This window comes from Larimichthys crocea, chromosome XXIV (assembly GCF_000972845.2).
Source record: "Larimichthys crocea isolate SSNF chromosome XXIV, L_crocea_2.0, whole genome shotgun sequence".
NCBI classification, from domain to species: Eukaryota; Metazoa; Chordata; class Actinopteri; family Sciaenidae; genus Larimichthys; species Larimichthys crocea.
In genome coordinates, this window is record NC_040034.1 from 6,629,225 (window position 1) to 6,654,413 (window position 25,189).

A 25,189-nucleotide genomic window follows, 5' to 3' on the forward strand; every position below is an offset into this window, starting at 1 on the left:
GTGCTCTTTATTCAGAAAACCCTCATGTCACATCTACATTTCAGGATGTGGTTATTATACACACAGATTAAATGTTATATATAAATATTTCAATATTTATCATCACAGTAACAGTGTTACACACATTAGTAGCTGTAAACACTCAGCATTAGAAAAATACATACGTTGGTTTGGTGCTTACATAAGGAGTAAACATTTATAATCATCACTTTAAAAGTTACTTACGTTGTTTTTTGGTGCCTGTTTGTTTCCCAGATATATTAGTGTGTGTGTGAATGGGTGTATAAGAGACATTAACTTAAAGAACTTTGTAGAAAGGCGCTTTATGAAGTTCAGTCCATTTCCTTGTATTAGTTTACGGGCAGATCTGCCCGAACCAATATGGCGGCGCCGTTTACGTACGATTCAGCGCTCAATGCGGCGTCTATGTATATATGTCTATGGTTCAAACGACCTGAAATATCGAAGTGTTCACAGTTACTATTTCAGACTGTTATTCTTGATTTAAGCAACAAAAATTAGTATTATACTGGGGTGCAGATGTTTTACCTCATATAGATAGTGTGTGTATCCTTTTTTTTTTGCATGTCTCGCATACTTCCCTTAGTTGGCCTCTGATTTACTGAGGCTGGCAGGGAGAGATAATTATAAATTAGTAGTACAAAAACAAGAGAGACAGGCTAGGGGAAAACCATGTGGATATAAAATATAATGCTCATTCCTGAGCAGTAAACCAAAAAAAAAGTAATGTTATGTTTATCTGTATCAGTGGGGAGGTGTCAGAGACAGCCCATTTTTAATCAACGGTTAGAGCTCCTCAAGGAGCCTTTTTCCTCTGTAACCCCTTTTTGTGTTTTGCACTGTTAAACGCTCCTTCTTGTACAAGAATAATAAATTCAACTGAAACTTTGATACTTTGAATCCAGTCTTACTTATTCAAGGGTTTTTCATAACAAAAAGAATGACAAAACAATATCACCACTAGCTCCAATGAGTATTAGCTGTTCATATTTCCTCTGTAAGTGGATTGAGTTGAGCTGTTGTCATGGAAACGTTAAAATGTCACCTTTTCTGAGCAGTTTGGCATAAAAAGTTGAGTTTTAAAAGGTTGACAAAGTAATACCACCACAGGGTTCATTAATATTATTAGTAGTTGTGTACATAACTGATCATATAAATCAGCCCAAGAGACAAAAAGGACAGGGACCCCCGCATGTAATCATTTTTTTTTAAAAATGTGTCACATTTTAAACCTGGCCTATGATGTAATAATAATAATAATAATAATAATGATAAAACCAATAACTCCTAAATGTCTGATGGCACCTCATGGTACAATCCCCGCTCTAAACCCACACAGCTACGTGACCAAAACAATATACATAGTTACTGAACAACGGAGTAAATGACCCAGGTAATTTTTTATTGCTTATGTACAACCAAAAAAAAGGAAGAAAAAAAAAATTTCAACCAGAAAAACACGATCAAAAAAGAAAAATGGTATTTAAAACATTTTATAGAGCAAACCAGGATCTTGACAGTTTAAGAAACCACATACAAATGGCAAAAATGAGAAAAATCGTGATAGAACTGCCACAGAAAATCCTGCTCAGTTAAAAACAAGTCTGCCGAACCAGGCGTAATAAAGCCAGCCCTCAGTTTAATTACCGGCCAACAGGTTGTGTTCTCGATTCCTGTTTGTTAAGCTTTAACGGGAAAAATGACTTCACAAATTCTCATAAAAGTGAGGTGAAAAGTTAGCCAATGAAAAGTGACACACTTTGGGTACAAAATTTTCAACTGAACGTAGTTTCTTCAATTCAAAACGGCAAAAACGCCATTCTCACGCTTCTTCCTACAAATTTAGTAGCAATTAATTTATCGCCGACGTGGTGGCTCTGAGACAGACTGCATTTTTACAACTGTTTCTTTTTTTTTTTTTTTCAAACCTTCAGTACATAAACAAATCCAGAATTCCTATTACATCCATAATATCCAGTCAAAAAACATAAAAAGAATCACAAGCATCCAAGCAATAACACTGAATTTGTCATCGACTCTTCTCTCTTGTTGCTCAGTAGTGACCTGTAGAAAAAAAAAAAAAAAACACATTACAGGGTGAGTGATTATGTGCATAAATGTTTTTGAATGTGTATAAACTATAAACAAATATTCTAATTGCTGTGATTTAATGATTGAGATCTTTAACGTACGTGGTGAGTAGGACCGTGAGCGGGATCGTGAGCGGTATCCTCTGCTGTAGTAAGGAGACGGAGATCTGCGTCTGTAGGAGGACAAAACAAAGTCACAACACAGCGGCCAACTTATTTAGTCATATTTACTGCTGACACGAATCTTTAACTCACCTGTATGATCTGTATTCTCTGTCGTCATAGCGATCATAGTCACGATCATAACCTCTGTCATAGCCTCTGTCGTAGCCCCTGTCGTAGTCTCTTGAGGTGCGACGTGATGAACCGCCGCCGCCGCCACCACCTCCTCCACCACCGCCGCCTCCTCCACCACCACCACCACCACCGCTGTAAAAACACACATTAGAAAAGATTAGTTGACACACTCACTTAAGAGAAAGCAAAGATGCCTGGTTTAGAAGCACTCACTATGTGGGACGTCCCATGTAGATTCCAGGAGTGGGTGTGTGGGCTCGTTTTGTGATGGAGAAATCAACACGGATCCTACGCCCATCAAGCTCCATACCATTAGCACGCTCCTTAGCCTAAAATACAACAACAACACATAAAGATAATGAAATACTTTTCATATTTAAACTTTGCCCTGATTCCAATTCACCACAGAGACTTCAACACCTGTATTCTACAAAGACATGTAAGATATATTCAACCCACCCTGAAACCATTTATACGATGGATGAAGTCTGTGCTAACTAAGAATGCACTCTGGACTGTAAATAGAGTCTAAGATTAACGATTCAGGTACTTGTAATAAAAAAAGATTTGCCATACCTCCTTGGAGTCCTCTGAGTTTTCAAAGTAGACAAAGGCAAAGCCTCTTGAGCGACGCGACTGCTGATCATACACGATGTTGACCCCACTCAAAGGGCCGTATTTAGAGAAAACCTCCCGGAGATCCCTCTCAGTGGTATACAGACTCAGTCCAAACACACCCAGACAGTTGTTAGGGTCCGGGTTGGCCTGCGAGAGTAAAGAAAGGAGGGGTGTAAATTGTGACATGTAACAGTGCTGGTTATCTGTTATACTAAGCACGTAGAAGAAGCACTAATTATTTACTCTGTTGCCAATGTGTCTGCGACGATTTGACATGGGGGACCGGCTATGGCTCCTTCGTCTGCGGTACTCCCAGCTGCGGGATCGGCTCCTGGAATGGCGACGGTGGGAGCGGGAACGAGAGCGGGAGTAGTGCCTGCGTGAACTACGATGGGAACGGGACCTGGAAATAGACATCAACTTAACTCTGAGTGTGCAATTTTCTTGTGTGACACAAGGCCTCAAAAGTGTAGCTTTAGGACCCTATACCTAACCTTAAAACCGTGAAAGACTTCTTACCTGGATTTTGATCTGGATCGAGAACGAGATCTGGACCTGGAATGGCGGGAGCCATCTTTGGAGCGCGCTGGCGAATGGCTGGTGGATTTCACCGAGCCCCGAGGGGACGCACTCCTCGAGCCAGGCTGCGAGTCCTGGACAGACCAGATATGGAGGTGAGAGACACTCTAACGCCAAGCGTGTGCCAAACAACAATTAAAAGGGCCGGGAGGTGACTGCGCTTGCCCTCTACGTGCCCCTAGAGATCACAACAATTTGGAGTTTAACACTGAATATTTAAGAATTTGATTACACATTGTAACAAATATTTGAAGTAGGAATTAATTTAGCTGAAATGCAGATTGCACAAAAAAAAAAAAAAAAAAAGATATGGAGGGATTGACCAGTAATGTGTCTTGATACAGAGAGGAAAAAAAAAAATCGTGCATGCTTAATAGAAAGAAACAGGATGAAATAGAGTAATAACATAGCAGGCTGTTAGGAAATTACTCATACCCTGGTAAACTTCTGATCTTAACTTCATAACTTCTTTAACTTCATTACTTCAAAACAACCCTTCATTTCTTCTTTCTTCTGTTTGACATTATGACTTCTTTTTTCCTCCTCTTCCCCCATTTACCATCTGCCATTACAACACTAGTAGTGGGGACAGATCTTGATCGCTTCTTTTCATCAGCCATCCAATATATTAGCATGCATCAACACCATCAGCTTCAAATATTAACAACTTCACATCTGAAACGTCTTCCGCCTTTTTCTTTCTTCCAAACTCAACCTTAACAAAGAACAAACAGGGATGATAAGGCATGTTGGTTTCGGTCAGAACCAAAAAGGTACAAAGAAAAAACAACAAAGCCAAGAAAACAACATAGATTAGCTGAATACACCGATGTATGTTAACTTGTTATGGTTTTAATTGGTCCTGACTAGGGATGTAACGATGCATCGTGACACGATTAAAAATCGGTGCAAATGCGTGACGATTCGCACCGGTTGACAGAAAAAAACGAGTTGCGATTCTTCGCGAATGTGAGAGAAGTAGGATGTTCTTTTAAAAAAAATAATATAAATAGGTTACGTTATTTTTTCAAAAAGTCACTGGTTAGTGATTCATTCGTTCAACGTCAGACGTCACTACGTAGGTACGGAGCACAGAACGAGGGAAGACATGCCGACGGTAGAAAATAGCTTTGAAATAGAGGATGTTTTAAATCACCTGTGTGGCGGCATTTTGGATTCCCTATATACACAAATACAACCGGTGAGAAACGGACAGACAAAACCAAAAACAGCATGGAAATATTGCAAGAGACTACGAGCAACATGCAGCTGCATATCAGCCGCCACCACAGTGAGAAGCAAAGTAACGTTACACCAGTTTACTTGTGAGATTGTTTCTAAAGAAAGGAGATATTTTATAGTATTTTGTTGTTTAAGATAACCATGGAAGCGGCACTTTTTTTATAAGAACACAAACTGTAAACAAAGCACCTAAGATTTTTTTTTTAAATAAAAAGAATTTTATTTGTAGCTCTGTAACTAATTTTGATTTAAAAACAAAAACAAAAATCGTATTGTGAACAAAAAAAAAAAAATCGTGAACCGTATCGAGTCGTGAGTCGAGTGTATCGTTACATCCTTAGTCCTGACTAAACTAATATACTACATACCGATACAAAAGATGAAAAAAACCTCGACTACAGCTCAATATTTGAATGGTTTACGTTTAAAAGTAAGAATTAGCGGCAGAATTAAAGTAGCATGGCCGCACGGCGCGCCTTGTAGGCCGCATGCAGGAGCAAACATCACGGGTTATCGTTGCACATTTAACTACGATAAAACTACGAAGTACTCACACAAAAAACGCTACAATTCGCCTTATAATGAAGATAATTCTCTAAGAGGTTTAAGGTCAGTTTTTTTTTTTTAAACGTGTTGCCATCAACCGACCCGCAAACAGCTAAGCTAAGCTAAGCTAAGCTAACCGTAGCTAGCCTAACGTCTTTCCGTTTGTTATTCTCTGAACTCGTGATTATAACTCACCTGCTCCCTGAAATCTTTCTCGTTGTCGCTCATATTACTGTAATTACTTAGCAGACGGTGGTTAGATTTAAAAAGTACGTGGCGCACCGCCTCTTAACGGCTGAGCTAACTTAATCGCACGCCGAGTTTACCGCAAAGCCAACACGGTTTGAGCTAACGCTGGCTAAAAGGCGGTCACTAGCCTGTTCCGGTTTGATTTTCAAAATAAAATAATAATAATAATAATAATAAAACGCCAGAGGCTCACATAAATCAAGATATCTGCCTATATACTGTGTTAGACTTCTATAGTATACTACACGATAAAATAGTGTAAATTACTATGTCATGGACTAATGCTGGCTAGCTAACGTGAGAAACGCGCCTAAAGGCGGTTGCTTCCATGTGTTTGATTTTCAAAATAAAAGCGCCATCTCTCTCTCTCTTTTTTTAAACTTCGCTTATATATATATTTAAAGGCCAAATAAATAGGGTAAAATAATTATCCATTACACCATTTTATTGCACATTCCCATTCAGTGTAAAAAAAATCTATCCTTGTCTATACATAGATATTTATATATATACACACCTATTTTATATGTACATAGTTTTTGTTCTTGTTCATGTTTATGTCTATGTTTACCTGTCAAGTCCTCTGTTTTTTTTTTAACCGTACCTATGTCTATATGTTTGATTTTTGTACTAAGAGAGCAAAGTGTAACCAGAGTCAAATTCCTCTTGTGTGCACACAAACCTGGCGAATTAAAGTGATTATGATTCTGTTCATAATTAATGATATGCAAAATAATGATATCAGTTGATTTGCTGGATGTCCTCCTCATTTTGTCACATTTCATTGTAGTTTCAACTGTCTGTTTTAAAGTTTTACAGTTATTCCTTAAGCAGTGGCATTTATTAATAATAACTCACTCTGACATTAAATTGTCGCTCTGTGTGTATTCCTTGTAGGTTTAACATACGTACAGCATTTCCTTTACCATGACACACTGGGGCATTGTACACAACACAACGAAACACCTCTTAGTGCACGTTTATAGCCCCATATGTTTAATAATACTCGGTAATTCATTCACCTCTTCTTTGTTGATATTCTTGAGTCTAAATGTACATTACCAATATAGTAGTAGAAGTAGTAATAACAATAAATGGTAAAAGGTGCAGTGAAGAATTATGATGACCAGTCTCAATGTTTGAATAAAATCCAAACCAGAAGTTGTACTTTGATTCCTTGTTTGCATCTAAATCAGTGATGTAGCAGAATACCAATAAGGTAAATAAATTGTAATATGTTTCTGTAGATTTTAGGTTCAGCTCCAGATGATCCCTTGTCAGTTACAGTAATATAACTCCAGTTTAACAAATGAAATACTTTATTACAGGGGGAAAAGAAAAAAAAAAAAAATCACATTTTTAAAGCATGACCTCATACATGCATGTGTGTACAGTAGTTTGTTATGCAGTATATTATACTGGCAAGCTAATGTAATAGCCCTAAGTAGCGTTTTGCAGTATGCTCATGGAACAGATTCACAGAACTAACAGCGCCTCATGATACACATGGGGGAAACAGCTATTAATGCTCCACTCATGGAGGAAAAAACAAATTAAACGCACAGTCCAGAAACACTCTCATCCACTCAAGTCATAAATAAAGGCAAAACAAACATACTACAAGCGCTCAAACATGCATTTTTGTTCTGAAAAGGGACTGGAGAAGAGGTATTCTGATACTTTAATTTTCTATTATTCATAGACTGATTGAGTGTCATGTCTAGATAGCACTGTAGTTAGTTGCTGTCCACTCTGTTGATCATTATTGGGAGGGGAACACCAAAGAACACCAAAATATCACTGACCAGCAACAATATTATTCAGCGAGTTGTATGCGAACAAGTCCCAAAACATACGAAAACATGCTCTAAGTGGAGCTCAGTGTCAGAGGGCTGAAGGCACTTCAGGCAGAACTTCAAACAGTAAAACTAACAATCCAAAGTCATTAAAAAAAAAGCCATTCATTCAGTAGTGCCAAAGCATGTGTAAGATATACACTTCTTACATCCCTATAACGTCTCCAATTACAACTCAGAGATTACAAAAATGTTATGTCCCCAACAGGGAAAGGAACATCATCAACTCTTAAGACTAGTGTTTGATTTCTCTAGACCAGAACAGCTAGACTGGGTTACATTTCAGTCAGTAAAGTCCACATCTTTGGCCCATTTATTTATTTTTCTCCTCGTCATAGTCCGTAATTACTGTACTCAGGTGACGCTCCCGTAAACAAAGTCTCTGTTGTTAGGGCATTTATTGAGATTGTTGCGATCCTCTATAGCAGCTTCTTATTGAGGATTTCCCAAATCATCAACTTCCTGAAGAGAGGCATGTGGCACTGTAGAAAGAGGAAAAAGATACTTTTAGTTTTTATATGAAAATATGACTGATACGACTAGATCAGTGGAATATAAAAGTATATACCTGTTTAAAGGTGAGAGGCCGCCCTTTTGCGATATAGTCAGCGTATTTACAGGCAAAAACACCACAGTCACTGCCATTTCTCTGCTGGGGAATCTCCTATAGAGGCAAACAAAATGTTAATGTTAGAAGAATTTAAAATGACCCTTCAGTAAGGAAGAGTTGAATTTATTATTCTTGTACAAGAAGGAGCGTTCAACAGTGCAACACACAGAAGGGGTTACAGAGAAAAAGGCTTCTCGAGGAGCTCTAACAGTTGGTTCTTATACACTGTCTCGGACACCTCCCCATAGATACAGATAGCATCATAACCTCTTTTTAGTTTTCAATCAGTAGTCAACATTTCGTCAATCTAAATGTCACCTCTCTGACCTGTCTGTTCTGGACTTCCTTTATTTATACATTAACCTGAACTTTACCTTACCCTGCCAGCCTGTGAGACAACATGTGAGAAATAGGAACTCGCACATTGTATGATTTAAAACATCTAAAAACACAGTATAAACCCAATTTTTATAACAATTAATACCCCAGCGGAAATCTCAGTTTGACTTACAGTGGCCCTTAAACTTCCAACAGTCCATTTGGCGGCGTCAAGCTCTCGGCCTTTCTTTGCTTTGTGCTCTTCTTTAAGGTAGACTCTGGAAAATCAGAATTATAATGTTATGAACTATAAAAGAATACAATGTAATATGGGGGAAAAAAACATTTAAAATGTCAAGATAACTTTTAGAATAGAAACAGAATGAGGACTCACAGTAAAAGACTAGAGATGTCATCATGTCTCTGGCCCATCGAGTCGTATGACTTCACTGTCTTTGACTTAAAATCAATCACCTGGAACGAGAGTGAGAGGGAGGCAAAAACATGACAATGTTATCGTCACTGTTGTGTCAAGAATCACCAAATAAAAAAGGAGGAATTAGCAACAAAAGAATAAATCTGTAGTGATTGTGGGTCCGACTCACCGCCATTGCCCAGTGGACTCCCAGGTGCAGAGGGACCAAGATGAGGTCGTAGAGGAAAAGGTCCACAGCCTTGGTCCAGCGCTTCACCGCCGCGTGTCCTCCAGCCTGTCCACTGCCTCCTCCGCCCCGCAGCTTCGGGAAGAAGAAGGTGCTGAACGAGTAGACTTTTAACGCTGTTGCTTCACCAGAGCACCGCTCCATGATCAGAGACAGGTAGAAGTTAATCACCTTTGTTAGAAGAAACAAAAGAGGGACAGTGTGATATGTGACTTACAGTAACCTTGTTGTCAGCAGCACAGTGGTGTATAAATAGACTGGTAAGAGGAATGCTCACATGGTATTGAGCATCACAGTGGTATTAACCAAATTTTGCAATGCTAATTTAAGAAAGTAGGTCACTCAACAAACTGTTTCCATGGTGACGAGGTGCATCAGCTGCTACTACCACCAAACAGAACTTGTCTGGTATGTGATTATGTTGTGTTTAACCAAGTACAGCTGGTTTATGTTACCTCCTTTTCCTTTTACATAAAGAAAAAAAAATTATACAACTGTCTTCACACTTTTACCTCATCGTTGAGCCAGCCGCCTTCCTGCAACGTAGCCAGGTCTCTCTGTGTGATGCGTAGTTTGAAAGCCGCACTCAGAACAAGGTTGGGATCACTCTGCGCCAGAGCACAGCTCACCTCCACTGTCATGTCCTACATACACACAGACGATAAATACATGAAACTGTATCCATGCTTTCTTCCAACTTTGACTACACTTCACTTCTGAGCATCTCACCTTGGTCAGCCGAGGTACGTCCTCATCGCTGTGTCTTGCATGTGCTGTGTGTGCAGAATAAGCGTCAGGGAGACTGACGGCAGGCGTCTCTTTGTCCACTAGATTGAGGCGAGTGGCTACTTCTGTAGAAAGGTCCAACTCTGCTGCCTGTTTCTGCTGCAACACAGGGTGACATTGCAGAAATATTATATTTGAGTTTCCACCCATAATTTTAACTTAACGTGTGCTTTGACGAGAGCAGGACGAATGACTACCTTTGCACATCTAGCAGGCTGTGTGTCCTCAAAGGCTCCACCGAATGTCTTACTGAAGGTCAAGCTACCCCACCTGGAGATAAATCGCATAGAGAGTGAGTAGAATAATCAGCACTCATCAATATACATGGCGCACACACATAGACTTGTGTATTATACCAACCTGTCCTTGGTTACAGATGCATTTTTCCATGTAAACACACTTGGGGTAGCTGTAAACAAGAAGGACAAGCATCAGTTGAGCCGTGTAGAATTATTAGAAAAACATCACTTAAAATTACCCACTCAGGTGAATATTACCTGTGTATCCCATCTTCCTGGGCACTGATTCAAAGGCTTTTCCCGAAGCAGCAGTTTTGGGATCGCTCTGTGACAGCAACTCGCTGGGAGCAAAAGGAGAAAAGGATCTGACTGGACAAATCAACTCATGTATCCTGATGTAACATCCCAATTAAACTCCACCCGAATATATCGGGGGGTTATACTCACTCTTGGGGTTTTGTTTGGTTGAAAGGTAGTGGTTGGCTTTTGCTGTATTTGTCTGTCACCATCTCCAGCAAACGCCTGTAGTGCTCCTTATTATTCTGTTTTATGGCCTGAAGGAAAAACCCAGATATAGAATAACTCACACAGCTGAGTCTTACAGCATGATTTCAGGTGCTATGAGGAGATTATCTTGGTAAAAATAACTTGAAAATACAGCAGACGCACTGAATGCTGAAAGCAGTAAAGAAATGCCAGGTTAGGGTTGAGGTAATTTAGAAACAGTGTCACCAGTTTGTCCACCAGAGAACACTGATGAGTTTATTTTTACACAGTAAAATGTCCCACACAGTATGTATTTTGGTCCCCGCTGTCAGGAATCCACATTGAAAGTGTCTGATTGTTATGTTTTTATGTCCAGCATTATTACAGGATTATAAAGTATCCTAATAGTATAAATCAAAGCCAGACAAACTATTGATTATTTCACCTCTTCCACTGTAAGACTGGGCTTGTAGCAGCGGTTGTGTCCAAAGCCATTGCAGGTTGGATCAGGGTTAGCGGTTCCCACCCTCAGAGAAGGTCTGGAGGGCAGCAGCTGCAGGGACCCTCTCCTCTCACGGTCCTTCCCCCTGTCGGGGAGCCCTGCAGGCAGCCCTGCGCCACTGGATTCAGAAAGATTATGTACGTTAGCAAGGAAGCATCGTCAAAAGGTGATACTGGTGGTTTTGTAGTGAGTGTAGACCACTTACCTGTATTTCCTCATTAAAGGAGGTGAGGAGCTCTGGAAGGGATTCTTCCCAGCCCTCTCGTTGATTCCAGCCACTGGTTTACCTGTGGAGGAATCAACCACATGACAATTGGTGAGAGGACTACACAGTAAAGAGTGTGTATGGGACAAAGTGATATAAATAAATATAGCTCTGCAGTAATGGCTGTCCTCACTTACTCATTCTCCACTCAGTACTGTTCAGCCATGAGGTTTGGAGCTCATCTATTCCCATCAGAGTAACAGGCTGCATCAACAGAGAAACACGAGGTAATTAAAAATGGAAAATACAAATCAGATATAAATAAAATGTAAATAAAAACAAGAGAGAGGAGTCATGGCTGTCTGGTGAAGGCAAGTCAACGTATCCACGTGTTTTTTCTTCATGTCAGACAGTTATGTTCATGCTACACAGCATACAAAGTGTAGTAAAATTTCCAAATGCGTTTGACTGAACTCTTCACATGGGATCAGATCACCCAAGAAGCATTACAATCTAAATCTAAATGGATCTACACATGTTCAGTAGACCTACTGTCCTGTGTACATCAAACAAGTTTCAAATGTGTGGCTGGCAGAGGGAGTTGGAGAACAAACCTGTGTCTCTTCATACTGTCTGGGCTTTTCACACCTTGTCGTGAGCCGGTTCAGCCTGAGTAGACCTGCTACCCCAGCCACAGTCTTCTTCACAAAGCTAATGACTACATCTGGAACAAAGGACGCCACACAACGTCAACAACATGTTCATTTGTGACAGAATATCTTTAAATTAAGATTTTCTTTAAAAACAAACAAACCTCGTCTGCGTCTTTTCACCTCTACCTGCTCGGTCTGGCAAACACCATCTGCAACGTCAACACTGTAACAGGAAATGTAAAGTTTGAGACAGACAATATGAACACAACTCTTATGATTGTTGACAGTCGAATACAAACATCCTACATAAATGTTCACAGGGTTCAAACAGCAGACACATCTCAACATCAACTGTTCAGAGGAGACTGAGCGAATCAGCCTTTCATGATCAAATTGCTTCAACGAAAACACAACTGAGGGAGACTAAGAAGAAGGAGAGACGGACATTAGACCAGTGTAAATCTGTACTGCACACATGAGGTCACATGAGTCAGATTTAACACCTGTGTCTTTGTTTATTAGCCACAGAGAACATGAACAAATGGTATCTGCATGTGTGGTTCCCACTGGGAATCATGTAGGATGAGGTGTGAGTATGTGGGGTGCTTTGCTGGTGATTTATTTAAAATTCAAGGCACGTTTAACCAACATAGCTACCATAGCATTCTGCACTAAGAATCTGGTTAAACAGCCTCACCTCCAGACTATGTAAGGCATATTTGTCCCTATCCCTTTATCCCTACTATTAAAGGATATCAGTCCCAAGAAGGAGACTGATGATTGTCATCCACAATCACCTGAACTAAACCCAATTGAGATGTTTTGGACTGCAGTGTGAAGGCAACAATGTGCTCAGCATATATAGTAATAACTACAAGACTGTTGGTAAAAGCATTACAGGTGAACGCCTTCATAATTCTGACTGAGAGATTGATAAAGGGTGTGCAAAGCTGCCATCGAAACAAAAAGGTTTGAAGAGAGTCTAAAATATGAAACACATGCTCCTGTTTTTGTTTACTACACGAGTCCTTATGTGTTATTTTTATAGTTTTAATGTCTTCAGTCTCCATCAAACATGTAGAAAGTAATAAAATAAACAAAAACATTGAGTCCAAACATTTGCCTGGCACTTTAATATTTAAAGCACGTCTGTCACTATGAAGTACCATACTTATATTTATACTGAAAATTCTAATTTTTTACGTCTTTTACTCATATTTCATGTTTATGCTGTCTGCACCGGGATGAGAGGGAAACAAAATGTCAATACTCTGTGTGTCCTGTACATATAGCAGCATTGACAATAAAGTTGACTTGACTTACAGTCTCCAAAAGTTAAATCAAAACCTCGTTATAAGAGTATAAACACAAACTTATTACTTATACTTACACATCGCATAGTTCACTGTTACTTGTTTTTTTTTAATTTTACTGTCACTGGTTTTATTTAACTGTTATTTATACATATGTATATAGTGTTAAAATAGGATATTGTATAGGGTTAAAGTTTTGTTTTCTTACTATCTCACTGTAACAAAAACTATTTCCCTGTGGTGATTAATAAAGTATTTCTGAATCTGAACTTAACTTTATTCTTCAGTATTTATTACAGGGCTGTTATATTAGACTAGACTGACCTCAATATATAGGCGTAGGCGTTTGCATAATAATAATAATAATAATAATAATAATAATAATAATAATAATAATAACAACAATAGGTGGCTGTTGGTGCCTTCAAAAATTAGATAATAAACTAATGTAAATGTGTCTTTGTTTGGATGTTAGGAGAGTTTATCAAGGAGATATTTTACCTAGCATTACAATAACATAACTAATATTTATGTAAGTTGAAGTTAACATCACAACACTGCTTCAACGTTAACTTAACGTTAGCTACTAACCCTCTATGTTATCGACTGACTGCTTTAGCTAGATAACGTCACCCGGACCGTAAACATCCAGGAGGACGTAGCTGATAATTTAGTATGTTTTAAAAGTGTTAAAATGAGTATAAAGTCGGTCTTTAAGCGCTCCGACCGACCTCTGGTAGCACCGCTTCGCCGGTCTGCCGTGGCTCTCCTCCCGCTGTGCTCCCGCTTTCACTTCGGGTCGCGTGGGTTCCTCCTCGCCAACGTTCCCTCTCCCGGGGCACTCGGTGGGGTTTTGCCCCGTAATGGGCTCAAACAGCGACGAGATTCCGTCAACTATCCATCCATACATCCCAGACAAATACGAGAAAATTGTAACGGGGTCTTCTACGCGGGCCAGGACTGTTTCACCGCCGGTTTTTACGGTGTCGTGCAACCGATCTACGACACACAGCCGACCGTTGACTAGCTCTACCGTTAGCGCTAACGGCCGCGGAGGATGTGCGTCACGCAGTGTTGATGTTCCAACCGAGGGCGAACGTTTCGAACGTCTGCTAGGAACGGGCGGGCGGGGTTCTTGTAGTGTAGCTGGAAAGGAACGACGGCTTTAAACAAGCGGCGTGTTCCGACTTTATAAACGAGCGAACCCCCCCTGACTGAGAAGGTAAAGAGCGTCAGAGGCAGGTCAGGCTGTCATTGGTCAGCGAGGAGCTGCTCGGATGTCAGTCTGGTTACATAACAATGGTTAAAATGTCTCAGTGACCAGAAGAGACACACAAACAAACACCTAAAAGTTAATTTAAAAAATCAACAAAAGCCCAGTTTAGGTAAAGAAATCTGCATCATATAAATAAAATGAAATATTCTGAAATAATCCAAAGTGAAATTGAGAAATGTGTCTTTTTATATCAAAATATCACTTAAATGTTTGATTTATTACCTCGTAATTTTAATTTACTAAGTTAAGTATTAAGTATTTTTACTTTTATTTTGACTTTTTTTTTAAAGAGAGAGAGAGAGAGAGAGAGAGAGAGAGAATCAGGACATATAAACATAAATCTCATTTTATTATTTCAAGTTTATAAATTAAGTAAAGTTTCAGGTTTATTTGTCAACTATGGAGGAGAGGAACCGGTCAGCTCACACAATAATTATGGAATAGAAATACGCTAAAGAAGTTCTATAATACTTAAAAGGTTAAAAAATAATAATATAAAAATACTAAATATAAAATATACTAAAATAGGATAAGAAAAACATGTATAAATGTTCTATACATTGTACCAGACCACCCTATGTTCAAGTCACTGTATAAATAGATAAGACATACTATATAAATAAGATATATTACACTATTTGAAATGTTGATAGCAAGAGTTAAGTGACAAATCTGCAGACAGAGTAATGTGTTTTACAAAAGTATTGCACAAAATCTCCAACATCCAGTCTAGTTCAGTCAATTCAGAATCTATAATCTCACTTTTCTCCTGTTAATTATATATTAACTGTGATATAAAGATATATATGTGCATGATACCAATGATCCAACATGCACATCCGTATACTCAGGTGTATATAGTGTATTTCAAGTACATCTTAAAAAATGTTTCTATATATTTCTTATTTATGAGTAAGCATCCACAGATGTGGGATCATTAGTCCTAAAAGGGAATTAAGACATGGTCTGACTAATCAGGTGTCACTTTCTGCTAGCAGAAGTCATTTAGACAACCTGTATAGAGGCCAAAAACGAAACGTATGAGGGACTTTCTATTCCAGCATGCCACATGTAGGGTTACACGGGGTCAAGCATGTCCTGACGTCACAGCAGGGATAGTGTTAAAGGACCAGTGTGTAGGCTTTAGTTGTATGTAGCAGTGTAGTTGGGACCCCATTGCCTCACTCACTCCTTCACGCAAGGAAAGCACTATGGTGGTAAATCAGACACACTGGACCTTTAAATCTTAGACTGTTGTGGGGACTCTGCCTCTTCTCCTTGAGGCAGCAGCTGTTTGTATTTAGGAAATTTAGGTGCCAATATAATCATTACTATGGTAACTAAGGTCAGAGGACAGGTTTCACTCCATACATTCAACAGAGCGTTACATAATGCAGAAGCCTCTGCGGGGTCAGATGTCGGACCACTGAGGGTAAACATGTTTGTAGACTAGCAACCGATTGGCAAATACCATTGTATGCCCATTTATGGACATGGAGACATTGTGTCTGTCCTGAGGACATAAAGACGAAGCAGAGAGGACAGCTGAGGCGACATGTCATGACAAGTATTTTCATCTGAACATACATCTTGGACTCCTGTGAACTTTCTCTCCACTGCTGAATAAAAATTGTCCCGTTAAGGCAAAATGCACAATAAGCCACAAAATGAGCTGAGTCTGGTTTGTAGTCACACATTTAAAATATTTATCAACTTTATGGTAAAAACACAGATAATACAAAAACACATATAGTACACGTTTAGGCAATAATGCACTCACTATGTTTGATCGTTGGAGGGTTTCCAGTGCAAATTTGGACACATGTACAACGAACATCAGTCCTATTTACATACAGTAGCACAAAATGTATTAAAAAAAACATTAGAAAAATAACAGACCTGTTTAAAATGAACATTTGTTCTTACAACAACCCAAGAGTGACCTTCAAAATACTGAAATACAGAGAATAGAAAAATCACAATAGAAAATATTGAAAAATAATTTATGTGCTTATAAAAATCACATCATCAAATAGTTCAACACGTGTGATATATTCCTTTCTACATATTTCTACATTGTGTGTAAGGCATGGACAGTTTGTGACGATATGCAGACATTCATTTCTTTCAGTGGTCAAAGAACTTCGGGTCGGGCTGGAGGACGGACGGACCTGCTGGGACACACAAACAAAAGAAATATCACACAAGGTGAATAAAGTTTTCTTTAGCAGAGTTTAGCAACACGAAGTGTCATATAAATAAATAAGGCAAGTCAACAGAAGCCTCTTTATATCCTCATCAAATGAAATCTTCTGTAAAATACATCAGAAAATGTGGCAACAAAATAAATAAAATCACACGACAGCCGTTACCAGCAGGGGGGTCACACTCTGGTCTTTGAGGCTAAATGTCCTGCAGGTCTTTGTTGCTGTGACATAACAAGCCACATCATTGGATTATAGGTTTATCCTGCAGTGACTGTATGCGTCAGTCCTTTTACTATCTACTATAACTTATCCCGACAGCACACAGGCAGGAACATTAAGCCTCTTGTAGATGTGGGGAAGTTTTCCATATACTTGGCATTCATGCGCTGACATTTGATCAACCGCGAAACAGCGAGTTTATGTACAGGTGATGATTATCCCTTTGTGTCCATGGCTGCTTTATTGTTTTCTCAAATCTCAGTTGTCAGAACCACATCGTAAAAGCAGTAACTGATGTTTTCAGCTGGTTTACGAGCTGCTTGCATTGTTTTTATAGTTCGTGTGAAGGCTAATTCTGAGATTTCTTTCAAAATACATTAAATGTTAGAAAACAGTTGCTGAAAACACGTGAAAAGACTTTGAATGATATATTCAGTTAGCGGGTTAAACAGTTTTTCACCAGTTTTCAGTCCCGGATTTTGTGGGCAGTCCTAAAAAAAAAAGAAAAAGGTGGCTCGATGACACGCTGAGGCCATTTTACACCAGCTAGTTAATGGACTGTCATTGTGTGCTTATGTTATAATTAAAGTAACGTTAGGTGGCTTAGTGCACAGTAACATAATACAAGTTAAGCGATAACGAAAATAAAACTGTAATCCACGGGAAAGCTTTTATACCCAAATTTAAATTGGTTAGTTGACATCTATATCATTCTGACATAAAACAAGTCTGTCTGAAGTAGAAAAGAATAATTTAAATCCCTTAAAAATAATTAGTTATGTGCAATCTGCCTAAAAAAAAGGATCAGAAGCCTGCAGGGCATCTATGTTTCAGACCAGAGTGTCGCCGCCTCTTATCCAGTTTATTCTGTGACAAGTCAGTACCCGTCCTGAGAGGTGCATTGTGCTGCTTTCATTTTCATTGTTTGGCGGAGTGAGCGTGTTACACTCACACTCACCTGTGCCGTTCAGGTAAAGGGGCGACAAGCAGCTCAGGTACAGCCACGTGCTATTCTCCTGCAGCCAGCGCTGCCGATAACCAATCATATCAGGGGAACAGGCTGACTGTATCCTCCTTTCCTCTTTAGGGGGCACGGCTAAATGAGTCTTGCTTACTAGGTTGGGAGATGATAGAGCACACAGGTTTTGTGGGATTTAATGACATGACGTTTTTGCAGGAAGTGTTCGGACGCCCATCACAAAAAAACTGAATTTTTCCTTCTTGTCTTATACTAGCAGCAGATTTTCAGGGTACATTTCTCAGAAGTTTGAGGGTAAAAAAAAAAAAACACTTCCTGGAAAAACAAGTGACCAAATCAGGAGACATGCATCTAACGCTGGGATCAGACTACACAATATTTCTGTCAGAGTCAAAATTCTTGCCATGACTTGACCGGGAGACACGTTGGACTATGCACTTGGCTGTGAGTGTGCAGCTTGAGTAATAGTAAAAGATATAATTCCTCTCTTTGCCATGTTTATAGAGAAGTGGTCCGTGTTGCTGTGGTCAGGCTAGGTGAGGAGAGCCAAAAAGATAAAAACAATCTGGGACAATGTGAGTCCCTGATGTTTTTTTTAGTGTCATAGCAGAAGATGGTTAAGAAAAAGCAGCATCATTCAGGTTGATATTGTGTGGTCTGATCTCGGCGTAAGAGCTAAAAAAAATAAAATAAACAAACCACAAACCCAGTGCGATATCACTCACCAGTGTCATTTCTTATCTACTCCTCAGAGTACTGCCTTGTACAACAGATCACTGATAAAATATTATAAACATGGAAGTTTTACAGTTTGCCATGGAGCAAAGTGAATGAAGGCCAGGAAGACGCGTTGCCCCAATCCTTTAGCTGATGTAGCGACCCGATGTTTACCTTAACACCCTGTGTGCGCCAACCAAAAATTTCCTCCACCTTTATGGCTAAAATTCACCCGTTCCACCCTACTTCTCATACAAAACGCTGCTTACCTTGCCTAGCTCCAACCAACCGCTGCTGGACTTTCTCTAGATGGTGGATATATTCTGTCAGCGATCGCTCTGGATCCTGAGACGTCCCCACTGAATGCCCCGAGGCCAGACTGGTGCTGGGGGACGTCCTGTGAAATAAGGATAATATTTGTGTAACTCTCCACAATCTAAAAGTTGAAAAGGTCTTTGCTGAAGCGGAGTACAAACCTGTTGTGCAACCTGAAGGGTGATTTGGTGGGCGGGACGAGGGCTGACACCGTGTCTCTGTGCGGTGGCGAGTCTATATTTATTCTCGGCTGTTGCTGCCTTAAGACTTCAACTTTAGGACCTGTGACAGACATTAAGATTAAAAAGAAAATACACCCACTCACAAACAAACATGTCAAGTGATCACTCACTGAGTCACTGAGCTCACCTGAAGCGTGCCCATTAGCAGTCCCAGACAAAGACAGCCTTCTGATTGCTCTTTGCCATTTCTTAGTCAGGAACTTCATCCTGAAAACAACAAGTGTGTGATCAGTGTCATTCACACACAAAAGGACGAGGTAACCTCTTTACATCCTGGTATTCCTCCCTACCTTGAGACAGCAATGACAGCTCGTACAGCAGCCCTGAATCGTCCGAGTGGTCTGCGCTGGGAGGAGAGCGGGGGAGACGGCCGTGCCCCCATGTTGGCGATGAGACACAGGGTGGCCTGCTCGCACTCCTGGAAACCTCCCAACAGCAGCAGCAGGTAACGTTTCTGGTAGACGAGAGCTTTCCGGAAGCTCTCAGCGCGCAGGTAGCGCTCATACAAACGCTGCACCTGCAAAGCAACAAACAAGTCTGTCAGAACTGCACCTCAAACACGTATTAGCTGAAAAAGCACAGGTATAATTAACATTAATCATCGCTGGGTTTCAGTTCACTTCCAGAATCACGTTATTTGACAACAAACAACGTTGTTAATTGATGATGCTGCTGTGAAAGAGGCGTACAAAGCTTTACTTTCAACATAATTTAGAGAAATAAACTGATTACAGTGCAGAAAACACTGCAGTAATTCATCTTGATCCCATGCCGTGCCACTGACCTTGCTGTTGCTGGTCACGTCGTTGATGGGTCTGTTTTCGGTTTCTGCCGTGACCTTGGCGAGCTCGTTCTCCGTGCGGCGCAGCTGACGCTCCAGACAGGTGAGTTTATGTTTGAGGGTGGCTCTCTCCTGACTCAGTGATGTCACGCGCTCCGTCAGCTCCGAGTTCTCCTTCAACAACCTTTCCAGCAGATCGGACGACGACGGCGTGGACGGCGTCTACGACGAGAGAAACATTCATTTTAAAAGACTTTCTTTAAAAAAAAAGTTCTGTTTTTTACAGCATCATTTGCTAAATCACAGAGTGATAACCAGCTTGTGTACCTGCTGGTTTTGTTGTGTGCCGCCTGCCTGGAAGTTGCAGGCAAGTTGGAGATGCGGCTGTGAAGTTGCAGCCTTGGTTTGTTGGCCTGTGGTTCGTCCAGACAGCCTCTGAGCAGCCATCTCTCTCTCCTCTCTTTCCAGCTCTGCCAGAGTGCGCTGCAGCTCCTGCATGCGCTGCTGGTCCTGCTGCCTCAACAACTCCAACTCGCACTAAAGTCAGAAACGATAATGATCAGCATGAGCATGTTCGTGTGCATCCTTCATCATTCAATGTGTGCAAAAGAACTATAAGAACTAGGTTGATGATATTTTACCAGTTTGGTGTTGGTCCTCTCCTGTCGTCTCTCCCTCTCCATCTGCTCTTGTCTCCCCTTCCTCCTCTCCCTCTCCCACTGCTCCTCCCTCTCCCTCTCTTTGTCCTTCAGCAGTCGCAGTCTCTCCTTCAGCTCGGCCAGCTCCACCCCTTGGCGTCTGGATCGCTCTCGCTCCCCCTCTAAAGTGCGGCTCGCTTCCTGTTTCTGCTCTTTCAACGCCTCCATAGCCACACGATGTCTGGTGGCGGCCTCCTGCTCCCTCTGAAGCTCCTCCCTCCTCGTTCTGTCCTCCTCTTCCCATCTCCTCTTGTTCTGCAGTAGCTCGGCCCTCAGTTTGTCCATCAGACCTGCCAGCTCCTCTCCCTGCCTCCGTTCCTGCTCGAGCTGGGCGCGCATCTCAGAGATAAACTTCCTGTCTCTGGCTGTATCCGCCTCGTGTCTGCGGATGAGTTCGTCCACCTGCCTGGTGTAACGCTCTCTCTCTTCATCGAGCTTCTTGTGAGCGTCTGCGAGCTTGGAGTGAATTTCTGCTGAGCGAGATTCGGCTTCAGTGAGGAGCCGCTCGAGGCGAGTCTTCTCTTGGACGCTGAGCTCTTGTTGGCGAGCGGAAAGTTGCCGCTCGTCTTCCTGCTCCTTCTGGTTGTCGTCTAGGCGTTTCTCCAGCAGCACACTGCGGGACTGTTCAATCTGGAGCTCCCGTCTGAGGTTGCTGCATGCCACCCTCTCCTGCTCCAGCTGACCCTTCAGAGCCATGACCTCTGATCTCTGCTGCTCAGAAGATACTTGCACAGCCTGGAGGGAAGACGAGGAGGATCGACTGTCAGTGTTTAACAGAAAGTGCACACACACTCTGGATTCTTCATGGTTTGAGCTTCAAAACTCAGTGGAAGCGTCAGGTACATTTGTTTTCTGTATTTATACGTGCCTTGTTCACTGAACCATGTTAAGTTACCATGAATAAAAAGTTTTGTTAACACTGATCAGGAGTACTAAAAGAAACAGTAGTAGAGCAGCAGAGTGGTGAGTATGACATGACTACTCATGTATATCATATTACAATTTTCCAGGTGAGCTGTTGTAGTCGGCCACAGACGATTGCACTCTTTTTTTTCTAGCCTCTGGCTTTCATAAGAATGTGTGTCATTATTCAGTATGTTATTGGTCCTCGTCTTACCCCCCTCCTTTCCTCCTCTTCTCGGTCCTTACGGAGACTCAGAGCTCTCTCCTGCTCCAGTTCTTGTTGAATCTCCTGGACTCTGGTCTGCTCCCTCCTCAAAGCTTCCTCGCCCTCTTCTACAGTCAGCCTGAGAAGAAAAAACAAAACAAAATAAAAAACACATTTCTAAACATTTCACAACTTTGGTTGAATTTCATGAAAGCATGTTTGTCTGAGTAAGAACACCTAAATTACCGGTCCTCAAAATGTGGTACGAGTAACACTGATCTCTCCTCTCTCTAGTGGTAACAGATTCATTTAAAACATTATGCCATCTACTATTACAAATTATCTCATTAAAATAAAGTATTAGGTGAGCTAAAATGGGACAGCAAGAAGTGCGTCCATCTTTTCAACCAAATAGGCTTTAAATAAATAATCAGAAAATAAAAATAATCTTATTAGAAATAAACCTGCCTCCTGTGTGAAGTCGACCTACACTGCTGTATTTTTAACATCATGATGGCGATACTAAGAAAGCTGAATATTCTTTGAGGTGGTACAGATCTTGCCAGGTCATTGGATACTATAAGCTAAATTATTAGAAAATTATACCAAGTAGTGTTGTTGTAGGTTGTAGCATTAAAATACAAATAAATAAAAGAATACTTTAAAATATTTGAGAAACAAATCAAATAATAAAGCCCAAATAAATCACAAATATTAGAATATAATGCACAGAGTATGATAATCTGTTTTTGTGCCTGAATGCTGTTATTTGGCGTGCGTGCTTGCTCATGGGAAAATACCTGAGTGACTGTATTTTGTTCTTTTGCTCTTGATGAGTGTCGTGAGCACACTTCAGTTGTTTCTGGATCATCTCCAGCTCTGCCCTCAGCTGAGATTCAGCCTGTCCACAGAGATGATCTCTGTGCCACTCACCGTCACCTCTGTAGTCAGTCTGCAAGGAAAGAAGATCATTAAGTTGAACTGCTCTCATCTTACACCTTACATAAGTGAAGGAACTTTATGTGTGCAAAGACTGGCTGTGTTATAGAATCATGCCACTGATTTAAAAACACAGAAACTCACTTGTGTGTGTCTCTGGGCCATTCGACAGAGGAGCTCTCGAAGAGCGATCACAGTCTCCTGCAGCGCCCTCTTCTCCTGCTGCCAGCTCATGGGAGGGTCGGAGGACGATTTGTCCCGGTGATCCAGCAGGGCTGAGTTATCTTCAGTATGATGCTGTGTCTGACTCAGTGAGAAGGCTTTTAAGTCCGAGACGTGAGGTTGGGCTGAAGAAGTGGCACGACGTTGGGACAAAGTGAGAATTCGGCAGCTTTCTTGATACACTTTCTTCAGCAGACCCTGCAGAAAGATGGAAAAAGAAGCGGCGCAAATTCAGGCTTACTGTCAAATAAAAACAGAATCACTGCTGAATGTAAACGAAGCTTACCTGAAGCTCAGGTGACAGCAGGTCATCGCTGTAGCTCATACTGCCTGCAGCACTGTCGGTGTTGACCGTGGGGTTAATTCCTCTGCAGCGGAGATACTCGACAAACTGAGCGTCCAGCCTTTCAGTCTGTTCCAGCTCCACTCTCAACCTCGCACCCAATTCTGAACTCACATCTGAAAGATTAAAGAAGAAAAAAAAAAATACAGAATATCAGAAAACTTTTCTATCTTTAACGAACTTCACAAGACCAAAAACAAGCACCCAGGTAGGCAAACAGATTTTTTTGTGGCATAAATTTTGTCAACAACATGAACATGAAGTTCATTTTGAGTCCATCTCACATGGTTCATTTTGTTAACTTGTTTTGACTGTTTGTATTTATGTCCATGTATTCTGGCCCAACTGTTTAACGACATTACTGGGGCGGCAGAAGCTGGGTCTGTAAGGAGTTTGAACCAGAAGACGGCTGGTTAAAGTCCAGCATGGACCCGAACCCTTAATTGCTTTTAGGGCGCCGCTACGTGGCTGTCCATTTTCATTTCTAAGTACGTCCACTTGCCACAGTCAGGCTGAACCTGATTTGTATGACAATGTGGAAACACTTACTGCTGCCGTATCCATCACTGGCCCATTCTGGTGCTGACAGGGAGGAGGTGGAGCCAAGAGGAGATGGAGGTGTTGTAAGGTCAAGTCCTTCCAACTCACGCACCTAATAAAAAAACAATTGAAACAAAATGTTTCATATTTAAAAACACATACGGACCAAAAACTCCCACAAAAGGCAGCATGTGTGGAAGAGTTGTACCACATACTTTGTCAGTGTCCAGAGAGTCGAGCATTGAGAAGTTGTCGGACGGCGACACCGAGCCTGGGGAGTGTGTACTATGTGTGGCTGGATCTGGTGTGATGGTCCTGGAGTGCGGAGGCTCCATCACAACCCTGGGAGAGGTCTTGACGTGGGGGAGATCAAAGCCTGTGCTGTTCAGAGCGCTGAGCTCAGACAGACGAGAGCCGAGAACAGACGCGTGGATGCGCTCCGGGAGTGTTTCTTCAGAGCGTTCGAGTCTCCTTAAAACCTCTGGAGAGCTCAGAGAGGCTTCATCGCGGGACACACTCACAATGTCCTCAAAGGCTCTGTGAGAAATATCTGAAGGATAAAACATAGAAAGGTTATTTTACAAATCAAACAGGTTCCCTGTGGAGCTTTTGATCTCTATTAGAACCGAGTAAGTGGAGTGGATGTCTGGTGCTGGAAAATCTTTTTTTTTAGTACCCTAAACCACCAGAAATCTAAATTTAATGGGTCTCAGAGGAAGTGTGGATAAGTTTCGGCAGACCATGCTCACGTTTTCTGGTCGTGCCCACATGTTGAGCCTCGGCCGTTTCTTGTCATAGATTCTGGACCTGAAATCTGATTTCTCGTTTAGCTTTTTTTGTACCTTGGAAATATATTTTAGACCTCAAGGATACACACAAGCATTTTGGTCTGTAGCTACAGAGAACAGGGCTTCAGCTACTGATCATTTTTATTATCAACGCAGCTACTTCCTAAATACTTAGTCCATAAAAATGACTATTACGCATGTTCCCAAAGCCCAATGACCTCTACAAGCTGCTTGTCTAAATCTATCTAAACAACAGTCCAAAATCCCAAACTTATAAGAAATACAGATACAGAAGCAGCATGATCTTATGTTTGAAAAAATGAAAACGGCATTTGTTTGGCATTTTCGCTTCACTGGTTAACAGACATATCAAAACAGTTTGGGATCAACTTTCTTCTTGATTAATTAATCCAGTTCAATATATTCCAGTTTAATCTTAGCTCTATTGAAGCAGCACTTCAATGTATCCATGAAATAAGCTCAAGCGATGTTTGCTATTGATTTCAATCTTGAAACCGGCTGCCAGGAATGCAGTGAGCACAC

General features: G+C 41.0%; 3 protein-coding genes across 11 annotated transcripts in view; all 3 read right to left on the minus strand.

The window, feature by feature from the left end:
- Positions 1-1,402: 1,402 nt before the first annotated feature.
- Positions 1,403-5,780, minus strand: LOC109137090 (transformer-2 protein homolog alpha). Of its 3 annotated transcripts, XM_027275200.1 has the most exons (9): positions 5,589-5,780; positions 4,279-4,320; positions 3,546-3,679; positions 3,270-3,429; positions 2,985-3,173; positions 2,622-2,737; positions 2,367-2,540; positions 2,214-2,284; positions 1,403-2,085 (listed from the first exon to the last, which is right to left on the minus strand). In XM_027275200.1, the coding sequence occupies exons 1-9, from the start codon at positions 5,619-5,621 to the stop codon at positions 2,075-2,077; spliced, it is 930 nt and encodes a 309-aa protein (XP_027131001.1). In that variant the 5' UTR covers positions 5,622-5,780; the 3' UTR covers positions 1,403-2,074. The 3 variants fall into 3 exon arrangements, with proteins under 3 accessions (XP_027131001.1, XP_019110034.1, XP_027131002.1); XM_019254489.2 differs by lacking the exon at positions 4,279-4,320 and having other exon boundaries at positions 5,589-5,778; XM_027275201.1 differs by lacking the exons at positions 4,279-4,320; positions 5,589-5,780 and adding an exon at positions 4,041-4,272.
- Positions 5,781-6,913: 1,133 nt separating this feature from the next.
- Positions 6,914-14,430, minus strand: senp2 (SUMO specific peptidase 2). The gene is made up of 17 exons (XM_010751097.3): positions 14,004-14,430; positions 12,121-12,182; positions 11,921-12,030; positions 11,504-11,570; positions 11,307-11,388; positions 11,045-11,219; positions 10,561-10,667; positions 10,372-10,454; positions 10,235-10,283; positions 10,072-10,144; positions 9,818-9,973; positions 9,601-9,732; positions 9,032-9,259; positions 8,821-8,900; positions 8,620-8,704; positions 8,067-8,162; positions 6,914-7,980 (listed from the first exon to the last, which is right to left on the minus strand). Exons 1-17 carry the CDS (start codon positions 14,180-14,182, stop codon positions 7,918-7,920), a joined length of 1,827 nt encoding a protein of 608 aa, XP_010749399.3. The 5' UTR covers positions 14,183-14,430; the 3' UTR covers positions 6,914-7,917.
- Positions 14,431-16,230: 1,800 nt separating this feature from the next.
- The window catches only part of pcnt (pericentrin), a 34,074-nt gene continuing 25,115 nt past the window's right edge, over positions 16,231-25,189 (minus strand). For 3 of the 7 annotated variants that reach the window (XM_027274498.1, XM_027274501.1, XM_027274502.1), the window contains 15 exons: positions 24,074-24,408; positions 23,868-23,970; positions 23,262-23,434; positions 22,898-23,173; positions 22,615-22,766; positions 21,824-21,953; positions 20,650-21,441; positions 20,336-20,545; positions 20,012-20,230; positions 19,518-19,744; positions 19,355-19,434; positions 19,147-19,267; positions 18,940-19,067; positions 17,933-18,088; positions 16,231-16,722 (listed from right to left, as the gene is read on the minus strand). In XM_027274498.1, the coding sequence (XP_027130299.1) occupies positions 16,676-16,722; positions 17,933-18,088; positions 18,940-19,067; positions 19,147-19,267; positions 19,355-19,434; positions 19,518-19,744; positions 20,012-20,230; positions 20,336-20,545; positions 20,650-21,441; positions 21,824-21,953; positions 22,615-22,766; positions 22,898-23,173; positions 23,262-23,434; positions 23,868-23,970; positions 24,074-24,408 (3,149 nt within the window). In that variant the 3' untranslated portion in view covers positions 16,231-16,675. The remainder of the gene's footprint in view (positions 16,723-17,932; positions 18,089-18,939; positions 19,068-19,146; positions 19,268-19,354; positions 19,435-19,517; positions 19,745-20,011; positions 20,231-20,335; positions 20,546-20,649; positions 21,442-21,823; positions 21,954-22,614; positions 22,767-22,897; positions 23,174-23,261; positions 23,435-23,867; positions 23,971-24,073; positions 24,409-25,189) is intronic. The other 4 variants (XM_027274500.1, XM_027274499.1, XM_019254479.2 and 1 more) reach the window with 4 other exon arrangements.

What these genes read in the sequence shown, in the direction of transcription:
- senp2 (XM_010751097.3), bottom strand. Translation starts at nt 14,182, where the DNA reads ATGTATGGATGGATAGTTGACGGAATCTCGTCGCTGTTTGAGCCCATT. An exon ending in GCGGCTGGCTCAACGATGAG is followed by an intron (nt 9,260 to 9,600) that starts GTAAAAGTGTGA and finishes CTTCTAACAAAG; the next exon opens with GTGATTAACTTCTACCTGTC. An exon ending in TTGGAAGTTTAAGGGCCACT is followed by an intron (nt 8,163 to 8,619) that starts GTAAGTCAAACT and finishes TTGCCTCTATAG; the next exon opens with GAGATTCCCCAGCAGAGAAA.
- LOC109137090 (XM_027275200.1), bottom strand. Translation starts at nt 5,621, where the DNA reads ATGAGCGACAACGAGAAAGATTTCAGGGAGCAG. An exon ending in AGGCGGAAGACGTTTCAGAT is followed by an intron (nt 3,680 to 4,278) that starts GTGAAGTTGTTA and finishes TGGTCTGTCCAG; the next exon opens with GACTCGCAGCCTGGCTCGAG. An exon ending in AGAGAATACAGATCATACAG is followed by an intron (nt 2,285 to 2,366) that starts GTGAGTTAAAGA and finishes GTCCTCCTACAG; the next exon opens with ACGCAGATCTCCGTCTCCTT.